This window comes from Ruditapes philippinarum, unplaced genomic scaffold, assembly GCF_026571515.1.
Source record: "Ruditapes philippinarum isolate M1 unplaced genomic scaffold, ASM2657151v2 ctg1411_1_1_1_1, whole genome shotgun sequence".
NCBI classification, from domain to species: domain Eukaryota; kingdom Metazoa; phylum Mollusca; class Bivalvia; order Venerida; family Veneridae; genus Ruditapes; species Ruditapes philippinarum.
The window spans coordinates 4,531-17,371 of record NW_026864807.1 but is presented as its reverse complement, the minus strand read 5'-3'; the positions used below and the strand labels follow the sequence as shown (position 1 = coordinate 17,371).

Genomic DNA, 12,841 nt, shown 5'->3' with positions numbered 1-12,841 from the left:
AACAGACAAGACCACTTCCCACATAAAACAACTTCCTGACAAGACCAGTTTCCAGACAAGACCAGTTAGCACATAAAACAACTTCCTTCTGAACAAGATAAGCTTCCAGGCAAGAACAGTTTCCAGACAAGAACAGTTTCTAGACAAGAACAGTATCCAGACAAAACAACTTCTGGCAAGACCAGCTTCCAGACAAGACCAATTTTCAGACAAGACTAGTTTCTGGCAAAGCAAGTTTCCAGACAAGACTAGTTTCCACACAAAACAACTTCTAGACAAGACCAGTTTCCAGACAAGACCAATTTCCAGACAAGACTAGTTTCTGGCAAGACCAGTTTCCAGACAAGACCAATTTCCAGACAAGACTAGTTTCTTGCAAGGCCAGTTTACAAACAAGACCAATTTCCAGACAAGACTAGTTTCTGGCAAGGCCAGTTTACAGACAAGACCAGTTTCCTTAACAAAACCAATTTCCAGACAAGACATCTACCAGACAAGACCGGTTTCCAGAAAAGACTAGATTATGGCTTTAATACTAATCTTGAAGCTCTTTCCTCAGGAAGGCTGGTTTTATTAATTTGAAAAGTCAACATTTTTCCATGTTTATACATCATTAAATCATAAAAATATGTTCCACGTGTTTTGAAAACAAATTTTCATCTTTTGGGGGTAGCAGTTTTCTCTGTACTTGTACAATAATTATTTATTTTGGGACATTAATAAGAATAACAAGCTGCTTTTAATAAACTTATTTCACAACCAAATCTGTATGAATCAATATTTCCAATTTTTGCTCTGGATAAATATAATGTTTAAAGCTGCTATAGAAAGGACATATAGTTGATGGCTGACTCCAACCATAATTATTGCTGCTAGGGGTACACATCAACAACACAGTGTATTATCTTTGGTCTACATCATTTAGCTACAAATCATGTATCTACAATTTACTTTATAAATCAGGCACTGATGATGTGCAGTTACAACTTAATTCCTTGTAAATCAAGTAACAATCTCCCAAATTGTCACTGACCTAACCCGTCTCCCACTGTGGATGTCAGAATCTGGATTAATTGTTGCACATGTGGAGACAACACTCGGATGGCCTACAGCGTCTTATATAGGCAGATACCTAATCTGTATTTGACATATTAAAGCCAAGTAAGCTTGGAATTCTGGTGATGTTGATTTGTCTTACTAGCGCAAAATAGCGCAATAGAAATAAACAAGATTACATTCTAATAGCCCAAATCACAATAGAAGATGATAATGCTTCCGTTTCATGAAAAAATCAGCATCAATTTGTAGACGTTACAGATAACAAGAGGGCCATGATGGCCCTGAGGTTGCTCACCTGTATATAGGCCCCCTGAGCGGGGCCAGTTTAAACCCCAGGGCTTTTATTTGAACAAACTTGGAAGACACCCATAAGAAGTTAAGTTTTTACTACACACACATAATGAAAAACAATGATCTGCCCCCTCCCCCACCCCCAGCAGGGCCAATTTTAACCCAAGGGCTTTTATTTGAACAAACTTGGTAGACACCCATAAGAAAATGTTTCATGCTAAACATCTAAGCTGTAGCTCATTCACATATAGTTAAAAACATTTTTTAAGTTTTTACTATTCACATTTGACCCCAGGGCTTTTATTTGAACAAACTTTGTAGACACTTACTAGAACATGTTTCATGCTTAATATCTAAACTCTAGCTATTTGGGTTTTTTCAAAGAAGATTTTTAAATTTTTGCTATACACATATAATGAAAATCAATGACCCCCGGGGCAGGGCCAATTTTGACCCCAGGGCTTTTATCTGAACAAACTTTGTAGACACTCACTAGAAGATGTTTCATGCTTAATATATTAACTCTAGCTATTTAGGTTTTTTCAAAGAAGATTTTTTAAGTTTTTGCTATACACATATATAAGTATAAATCAATGACCCCCGGGGCGGGGCAAATTTTGACCCCAGGGCTTTTATTTGAACAAACTTGGTAGACACCCATTAGAACATGTTTCATGCTAAATATCTTAGCTCTAGCTCTTTGAGTTCTTTAAAAGAAGATTTTTAAGTTTTTAATATATGCATATAGGGAAAATCAATGACCCCCAGGGGAGGGGCCAATTTTGACCCCAGGGCTTTTATTTGAACAAATTTGGTAGACACCCATAAGATGATGTTTCATGCTAAATATCTTAGCTCTTTTGGTTCTTTAAAAGAAGATTTTTTAAGTTTTTACTATATGCATATAGGAAAAATCAATGACCCCCTGCGGCGGGGCCAATTTTGACCCCAGGACTTTTATTTGAACAAACTTTGTAGACACTCACTAGAAGATGTTTCATGCCAAATATCTAAGCTCTAGCTCTTTGGGTTTTTTAAAAGAAGATATTTAAAGTTTTTTCTTTCGGTTGCCATGGCAACAAGAGTTCTGCATGGAATAAAAATTCTTTGAACAATTTTTAAAGGTGACCACCAAAGGAACATTCCTGTGAAGTTTGGATGAAATTGGCTCAGTGGTTTATGAGGAGATGTCATTTAAAGTAAAAGCGATCACAAAAGCTCACCCTGCTCACTTTGTGACAGGTGAGCTAAAAATTATAAACACTGGCAAATATTTGTGTTGTGAAGAAAGGTTTTCCCGCAATTTTTCAGTCTTTGAGAATTTAGAAGTGCTAAATCTAAATAAAATTATTCTGCATTGGTTAATACATTCAAGAATTCAGACACTTTTTCTTTTTTATATGATTTTTTAAAAATTGTTTCTAAGCAGCCATCATAGGCAATATGCATGAACATGAAGAGATTCAAAGACAGAGAAAAGTAGTAGATTATAGTACAGCCTATTTATAAAATAATGAGCTGCGTCATGACAAAACCAACATAGTGTGTTTGCGACCAGCATGGATCCAGACCAGCCTGCGCATCCGCGCAGTCTGATCAGGACCCATGCTGTTCGCTATCAGTTTGTCTACTTGCTATAGGGTTTGTAAGTGAACAGCATGGATCCTGATCAGACTGCACAGATGCGCAGGCTGGTCTGGATCCATGCTGGTCGCAAACGCACTATGTTGGTTTTGTCATTACGCGGCTCTAATACCTGTGAAAATTATTTTATCAACACCTTATTAAATGCCATGAAGCTGGTACTCCAAGTGGGAGTTTAAAAATTTTCTGACCTTATTAAACCCTCACATATTCATAACTAATATCTCCCAGAAGTACATGTAATAAGTTAGGTTTCAGAAATGGCATGAGCTCACGTGTTTCCATCGTTTATGTCATCAATGAAGGATTATATGTTTTTAAAAATTATTAATCAGAAAAACCTAAAATTTTGTCTGAAAACTGGTTTCAGTACTGTTGTAAGAATAATCCTAGTGTGGATATGTTGTTCAGATGGTAATAAACTTAATATTCATTTCAGAAATATATCTCAAGTATTTTCATTTAAAACTAGATCATCTGATATGTAAAGCTTACTCTTCAAAATAAAATCATGTCCAGTGGATTTTTTCAGTATATAATTATGTACTGTCATATTTATAAATTTAAGACTATCATATGTAACATCCAAACATATATTGTGTTGTATTTTAAAAAAAATCTAGATAATACAGGGCCCTCATTTTGCAATTTTTGGGACCAAAATTTGGCCCAATATTTCACTCCTTAAATAGTATATATTTTCCCCTTATTTTCGAAAAAAAATCATCGAAGTTGTTTTTTCTCTCTCCCTTTTTTAAAGTTTACATTTTATAACATAAGACCCTTAACAACATCATAATTCATGAAATTTGATCTTTGCCAAAGAGAATATGTTAATATACTTCACATTATGAGTATTTTTGTTGACAGGCAAAATTAATGTTTTCTTAAAAGCAACAAGAAATTCCCCTCCCTAAGAGCCCTGATCATGTCCCCTAAAAGGTATTTAGAGCCCTGTACTAGACTTTAAACACGCAATGACAATGGGCGGTTATTTGTATTAACTGTTCAAAGGTTCAAGAAAAAATTAATTCATTGGTTTACATTAGCTGTATTGTTGACAAGTTGTTGCACTATCAAAATTAAAATGTGAACAAAGAATAACTGTCACAAATTCTTACTAGCTTAAGTAAGGTTTTTGTATGTTCGTTTAAAAATATTTATCAATTGCCGTTTCCCATGATTTGAAAAAAATGATTTTCTCTCAACTGAAACTGAGCCTAAACTGTCCACTGTATATACCTGTATTTCAAGGAGACATGACTTTTAGTGACCAGCAGTATTTGACTAGAATATGAACCTGGACTGGTTACAGTCTGTCTACATAGAAACCTGGACTGGTTACAGTCTGTCTATATAGATCAAAGTGTTTGTACAGGTTCATTTACAACTACAACTTAAAACTTACTTTTCCACCAGTAATTCCCCTTCTTCCATCTGGTATAACATTTTCTCATGCTGCTTTTCTTCCTCCTGTAATTACAATCATTGTATATTCATCATAAACTCACTCAATAATCACCATTATATCATCATAAACTCCCTCAATAATCACCATTATATCATCATAAACTCACTCAATAATTACCATTATATCATCATAAACTCCCTCAATAATCACCATTATATCATCATAAACTCCCTCAATAATCACCATTATATCATCATAAACTCCCTCAATAATCACCATTATATCATCATAAACTCCCTCAATAATCACCATTATATCATCATAAACTCCCTCAATAATCACCATTATATCATCATGAACTCCCCCAAGAATCACCATTATATCATCATGAACTCCCTCAATAATCACCATTATATCATCATGAACTCCCTCAATAATCACCATTATATCATCATGAACTCCCTCAATAATCACCATTGTAACATTATAAACTCCCTCAATAATCACCATTGTATCATCATAAACTCCCTCAATAATCACCATTGTATCATCATAAACTCGCTCAATAATCACCATTGTATCATCATAAACTCCCTCAATAATCACCATTATATCATCATAAACTCCCTCTACAATCACTACCATTATATCATCATAAACTCCCTCTACAATCACTATCATATCACCATAAACTCCCTCAATAATCACCATTACATCATCATAAACTCCCTCAATAATCACCATTATATCATCATAAACTCCCTCTACAATCACTATCATATCACCATAAACTCCCTCAATAATCACCATCATATCATCATAAACTCCCTCAATAATCACCATTATATCATCATAAACTCCCTCAATAATCACCATTATATCATCATAAACTCCCTCAATAATCACCATTATATCATTATAAAATCACTAAAAAAATCAACATAATACCATCATAAATTCACTCAAATAATCTCCATGATATAATCATAAATTCAATAAGAAGAACTGTCGGATGACAGTATTGGCTTGACTATTCAAAAATTGTCACAAGGGTCTTTTATTGAGTATAATAATGCTAATTACCTATGAATACATCAAATTGACCAAAAATGTACAAAGGCTTGTAATTTTGATGTTTTATCAAGTAAATCACTGCTTTATTATAATGAATGCATAAAAATGTCCCAAAAAAGGCACAAACTCTTCAGTAGTTATGGAGATAACAGCTTTCAAGCAAAACTTTACCATGAATTTCTAAGTTGAAAAAGGGGAGAAAAATCAGCCTAAATGCAAGATAGAATTATGGATCTTGGTCAGTGACCTACAATTATGATTCTAAATGCATACGTGAAGTTTTAAATAAATATCTTTAATAGTTATTGAGATATGTAAAACTTGCATGTAAACATTAACCAAGAAACTAAGAAGAAAAGGGGAGATGAATCAGCCTAAATGTGAGTAGAGTTATGGAACTTGGTCAGTGACATACAATTATGACTCTCCAATTATGACCCTAAGTACATGTGTAAAGTTTCAAGTATTAATATCTTTTAAGACCTTTAACCTGTAACCAAAATTTCTAAGTTAAAAAGGGGCATAATTTTGTCAATATTGTAGGCAGAGTTATCCAACTTGTCAATCTGATGAACATTGTTACTATTAATAAGTATTGTAAATTTCAATTGAATATCTCAAGCAATAATTGAGATATTTGACTTTACAAAAAACTTTAACCAAAATTTCTAAGTTAAAAAGGGGCATAATTCTGTCAATATTGTAGGCAGAGTTATCCAACTTGTCAATCAGATGAACATTGTTACTATAAATAAGTATTGTAAGTTTCAATTGAATATCTCAAGCAATAATTGAGATATTTGAATTTACAAAAAACTTTAACCAACGCAGACGCCGGGGCGACTACAATAGCTCTCATATTCTTCGAATAGTCGAGCTAAAAATCACCATGAATTTGTGTGTACAATTTTTGTTTTTCCAAAATATCTTTATTTAGCAAAATGATTTAAAACTAAAAAGCGTCTAAAAGTTTTAAACCCTAACAGACTAAGAATTGCACTTAGTATTGATTTTCAATTCAATTTAGAGTAATTTATCATTAATTTTGAGTACTGGGAAATGATTTTTGAAGTGATGGTTCTTGACCTTTTTAAGTTTTGTCTGTACTGTTGCCTTAAATCAAAAGTTCAGTTACACTGTTGACTCCCGAAAATGAATGCGACTTACTCCCTGTTAGTATGCCACTTATCATTGTCTTATTTTGCCTGTGTAGTCCAAAACATTAGACATACTGTATATGCTTATCATAAATTATATGTTGAACAAGCTTATTAATTATTTGCATTGCCCAGAGGTAAAAAATTATCACAAAGCGACAAGTCTTTAGGACTATAAGTGATGCCGATCCAAGTGCATACATGTATGTTTGTATAATGTGCTGCATTAAACTTGGTGTTTTCTACATTTTCCAGGGACTTTCTTTTCCTTCTGATCAACTGCTCTTCTCCTTTTCTATCAGATGTTTTTTTTATTGGATCAAATCTGTAATATCTACCGAAATGTTTCGATTTGTTAACCAAAACAGTCTGTACCCCATTATTACACGCTTTGCTAACTTTGTATGTACATCAGACTGTTTATCATTAATCTATCAGGAAAACCAAGTTAGACTTTTTATTTTTTTTAAATAAAATCGGTAAAACTGAATGCGACCCTGCAGTATTTTTTTCCTCTGTACCGAAATATACCTGTGTACCAGTAAACTGTCCCAACCCCAGTTGATGAAAGCAAGATTTTCAAATTTCATGTTTCATGTTAAGCTTTTGAACCTCACTAGAGTACCTTTAATAATAATGATATGAGCTGCTCCATGACAAAACCAACATAATGGGTTTGCGGCCAGCATGGATCAAGACCAGCCTGCGCATCCGCCCAGTCTGATCAAAATCCATGCTGTTCACTTACAAACCCTGTAACAAGTAGAAAAATTGATAGCGAACAGCATGGATCCTGATCAGATTATTTTGGTTTTGTCATGACGTGGCTCATATATGCTGCATTTAATATTTATCGAGTTTGTCACAGTGTAACTCTCATTTTATTTAGATGAAATGTCACACTTTTAAAAGCAGCTTTTAGACTAACATTTAGACCTACATTTAGAGTTACAAAGTACAGAAATGCTAACATAGCTACTGAACTTACAAATGAAAACATTATTAACAAGCAAGCTTTACACTTCAAAGTCATTTATTTTCAGATAACCAACATAACAACATGTTTACCTGTTCAAACTTTTCCCACAATGCAGAGACATATGCTTCTCTCCCTTTAAAACCTCTCCAAAATCTTTGTATAGTAATAGCTGCTTGTGATGCTTTACTGAGTTGTCTCCCTTCATGCTGAAATAACAGAAAGTGTTTCCTTTGTTGACAAGTATTTTGCCATGTGTTAAAAACTTACTTTGAGTCATTCTGCACCCATTAATAATATTAAATCCATTAAATGATAAACTAAAATTAGAATATCATTATATGTCATTTGCTTTAATTTCATTCAAAGAATTCTTGATGAATTTCCTTTTTTTTCCAATTGAAAGGAACTCTTTAAAGCATTTATATATTAAATGTTAGGGTTGAACAACAAGTATAACAAAAAATATGATTTGAAGAGGATTTCAATTAGTCTCTGCAAATACTACAGGTGTGAAAATCTGGCCTCAATTTTCATAATTATCTAGTAAAATTAAATGAAATTTAAAAAAGAAAAAGAATTAAGCAATCATCGAATTTAGCACTGGCCCGGTGGCCCATGACCAGAAAAAATTAGTTGGGGCCAGTGAAAATTTTAAGAAAATTTTGTTAAATATATAGTAGAATAAATTCTAGACTGGAATTCGGGCCATTAAATTCAAAATCTTAAATTCAATGACTGATAAGGTCACATTATGTTGTTTATTTATACTTATATTTGTACAGTAATGTTAATAAATTATCATTCTAAAGTCCAGTAATGTTTACCTCATGACCAGGAAACACTTTTGCAGCAGCTGTAGGATTCACACTCTGAAATGTAAAAAAACAAACTTCATAACCAATTAAATACGTCACTTTTTCCATAATTATACTTCAGATATTTATCTTTTCGAAAACCTAGCTAAACAATGTTTTCCAATATGTTACAGATTTAGCTCCAATGAAGTACACAGTTTTGTGTGATATTTCTATATATTAGTTTTTCTTTACCGTTTAAGTTGGAAAACTTAAAAAATTATCAATTTTCCCTTTCTATCTATCTGAAATTTCACAAAAATTTGTTAATAATGAAAATCTATAAATTTAAAACATGCTTAGTGGCACCTGCCATAATAAATGCTTAAACATGTGTATTTACCTAAACTTTTTTGCATGGAATTATTTGTACAATAATATTTTATCTTTTTTTAAATAATTATTTTATTTCATTTTAATCTAGAAAGGCCAAAAATATATCACTTTTACAAATATACTTAATCACTTTCACAAGCCATCAAGCCGTTTAGGTGAATTCCCCAGAGGTAACCTCTGGAATGAGTACAGAAAACATGTAGTGTTTAGCTAGGTTTTTGAATTTATGAATTTGTATGTTTTTCTTTTCAACATGGGTCCTATTAAATACACTGATCTGTCTCTAAAAATTCTCAGTGACAAAGAATTTATATGGCAGATGTCATGTTTTGCAATTCAAAACTGTTGAACCAATGAGCATATTATGATACTTCTAGACCCAAATTTTGAACAAGAGCTTTCAGAAGGACAGCAACACTCAACTATTCTCAGTGCTTGATAGTAAAAGAGCCTTGATAGTGTAAAATTTTCTGAGTTAATAATAAAAGGAAAAGTTTTTCTTTAAATCCATGTTACAGTTAAAGGCCTTGGAGAGAGTCCTTAGTTACGCTCTCAAAGAAGAGTATAAAATTTCAACTTGTTTCAATAGAGTATGAAAATATCTGAGGTTGTATACAAACCTAAATATAAATTCTAAGTTGAAAAAGGGGCATAATTCTGTTAAAATGCTTGATACAGTTACCTCCTCCTGTCTACAGGTTGGGGTAATGATGGTGAACAAGTGTGCAAAGTTTCAAAGCCATATGTCAATGGACTTTGATAATATTTGAGGTATTACAAAAACTTTAAAATAAGTGGTTACGCCGACACTGACGCTCGGGTGACTACAATAGCTCTACTTATTCTTATCGAATAGTCGAGCTAAAAATAATTAGTGCCTGCAGGACAGGTGGCTTGGTCTTATTCTAACACATTGAATTTGACTATACCTCCAAAAAGTGTCTGTTTCTATCAAATCTTTCTTGTCTTATCTGATCAAAGTCAAGGTCCTTAAGACTTGTATCTACCTCTGTGTTGAGCCTTGGAAAATCTTCTGCCATAATCATGCCCTGTTATCAAGACATCAAAGCAAAAAAATTATAAATTTGTCTTCTTATTAAATTTTGATTCACCTTAAACAAAAACTTGAATGAATTAATGTTTCAGTGCTTTAAATTGTCCACACAAATGTGAATAAAACAGTTCTTAAGCATCTTTATTACTGTCTGTCATGAATTCGGGTGCTACCTTGAACGGAGCTAGATGTGTAGGCCCTACATGTACCTCAGCTTTTGAAATTTTATGGTATGTCTGAACAATCACTCAATCTTATTAAAAGTTATCTGTCTAATAGGCAACAATGTGTTAAGATAGGAAATATATGTAGTGATTATCAAAACATAATTAAAGGCGTCCCACAAGGCTCAATACTTGGACCGATTTTGTTTAATATTTTTATAAACAACATTTTCTTTTTCATAAATAAAAGTCAACTGTATAATTATGCGGATGATAACACTCTTTCTTACTCAAGCACTTGTAAAACAGACTTGGTTAGCACTTTAGAAAAAGATAGTTTAACTTTGATAGACTGGTTCTCAAAAAATCAAATGAAGGCTAACCCTGAGAAGTTCCAGGCAATAGCTCTTGGGAAGAAAACCCACCAGCAGAAAATTAATTTTAAATTCAAAAATATAGAAATATCATGTGACGATGAAGTAAAGCTGCTTGGTGTAAACTTAGATTTTATGTTAAATTTTAATTCACATGTGTCAAATATATGTAGGAAAGCCTCTAAACAACTGAATGTACTAAAGAGAATTGGTAAACATCTTATAATAGGTTAAGCAGACTCACAATATACTACTCTTTTGTCATGTCAAACTTTAATTATTGTCCTCTTACTTGGCATTTTACCAATGAATCAAACACTAGGAAAAATAGAAAAAAATTCAGGAAAGAGCTTTGAGATTTATTTATGATGATTTTAACAGTAACTATGATCAACTACTTGAGAAGTCTGACCTTATTTCTTTGAAAGTTAGGAGATTAAGAGCAATTGCTTTAGAAACATACAAAATTCTAAATGATATGTCTCCTGTTTATTTAAATGATTTACAACATCTTAAACATTCGAAATATAATTTTAGACACACCAATATTGTTGAGGTACCTTTACCAAGAACTGACAGATATGGTAAGAAATCTTTCCGGTATGCCGCTGCCAAACTTTGGAATCAACTTCCAGATAATTTTAGACAAACTTCATCTTTTAACCATTTTAGATCATTGATAAATACTTGGCAAGGGGAGAACTGCTCCTGTACTTCATGTAATACCACATAACCCATGTACATCATCAAAAAGAAAAAAAACCAAAATGTTGGCAGCGACATGCTGGATGTTTCAATTTTTTAGTTACTTTTGCTTTGCATTTGTTTTATAACTGTGCTTGATATGAGCTGCTTTTGTGTGCTTTTAATGTGATAGATTTATTTCTATTTTTAAGTGCTATGCTTTTGTGTGCTTTTATTGTAATAGATTTATTTCTATTTTTATGTGCTATGTATCATCTTTTATATACAGGTATAACTTGAATGTTTGTGTGTATGTTAATGTCAGGATTGATGTTCATTATGCATATTTTAACCTTGTCTTTCTATTGCTTAGTCCTAACATGTTTTATTTATTTATATATAATTTGCTCTTTTTATAAGTTGGTTTGTCAATGCATTTTATTGTGTGTATGCATGCCTGATGTTCCTCTGCTTAAATGTTTATGTGTCTTATATAAGCTGTGATGTGTGATCTTAACTTTTAGTATGTATATTAATGGTTTTTTTTATTATTAGATCTAATATGTATTACCTCTTACTTTTGTATGCTATTGATGAATGCTAGTACAGTGCTGTTTGTATACTCTATTTGTTAATGCAATGCTATTTGTCTAATTTTATCATAACCATTTTGTCATTTATCATATCTTAAACATGTGTTTTATATTATTGTAGTCGGTGTAAAAAGCTCATCAGAGCTTATGTTTATTGTTGATGTATCCGACTTATAAATTAAATAAAATTTACTTGACTTGACTTGAGCTAAAATAAACTTACCCGAATACTACAACACTCCTTAAAAAACATTTAACATAATTAACGAAAGAAATCATTTTATTCATTAGCGGTTTAAAGGAATAATTGAAAAGTTATGATCTAATTTGATAAGTCAATAGAATAATTTATTCATATATTTAAACGTAAGTTGTAATACAATTCATGAGTAACAGTTTATTTACAATTGTGATTTCCACGATTTTGAAATAAAATGCGGTATCTAAGGTCGGATGACACTAATTTATACCTGGACATTTAGAACACCACTATATAAATCTTTGAAAGAAACTGAATAATCACTTATTTTGGGTCTTTACTTATTTCACAGTTCAATGTGACTGGTGTTACATTGGTCAAAATCGACATATTTTAGTCATACACCTAAACAACACTGTTTTTAAAAATATGTAGATATTTATGCAAAATAAAACAACATTTTACTAATTGCTGAAAAAAGCCACAACAGTCGATTAAAATGTGAGCGTCATTACTTTGTAAATGTTTTTGCTTGTTGAAAATATATTTATAATTGAGCAATATACTATTTAGTAGTTTAACAGAAACATTAAAAAATACTAGAGTCTCACGCCATTTATCGTGATTTAAATGATGATATGTACTGTTTTCAAAATGACAGACAGGGCTATGTTCTACGTCTGGTCCATTAAATCTTATTTTGATTGAAGATGTTTTTTTTTTTGTTTCCTTGTGCCATACACATTAAGAACCGTGAACTAAGTCTGAGTTTTATAGCGGAGATCCATGTTATAACAATACAAGGTTTAACGATCCTGCATTGATTTAATGTCATTTATGACTTAATTTTTAGTATTTATGAAATTATGCCTTTAAAAATACAAAACATCAGGGAATCTAGTAGTCTATTTTAAATCATAACAGTTAAATCTAGATCTGCTAAATCTTTAATAATATACTTGTTCCCC

At 32.1% G+C, this 12,841-nt stretch overlaps 1 protein-coding gene across 2 annotated transcripts in view; it reads right to left on the bottom strand.

The window, feature by feature from the left end:
• Nucleotides 1-12,487, bottom strand: part of LOC132726879 (IQCJ-SCHIP1 readthrough transcript protein-like) — a 127,476-nt gene extending 114,989 nt beyond the window's left edge. The window contains exons 1-5 of one of the 2 annotated variants that reach the window (XM_060712286.1): nt 12,080-12,487; nt 9,735-9,854; nt 8,440-8,484; nt 7,705-7,821; nt 4,403-4,467 (exon numbers count right to left, since the gene is read on the bottom strand). In XM_060712286.1, coding sequence (XP_060568269.1) covers nt 4,403-4,467; nt 7,705-7,821; nt 8,440-8,484; nt 9,735-9,851 — 344 coding nt within the window. In that variant the 5' untranslated portion in view covers nt 9,852-9,854; nt 12,080-12,487. The remainder of the gene's footprint in view (nt 1-4,402; nt 4,468-7,704; nt 7,822-8,439; nt 8,485-9,734; nt 9,855-12,079) is intronic. The other variant, XM_060712285.1, reaches the window with a different exon arrangement.
• Between the last annotated feature and the right edge of the window lie 354 nt (nt 12,488-12,841).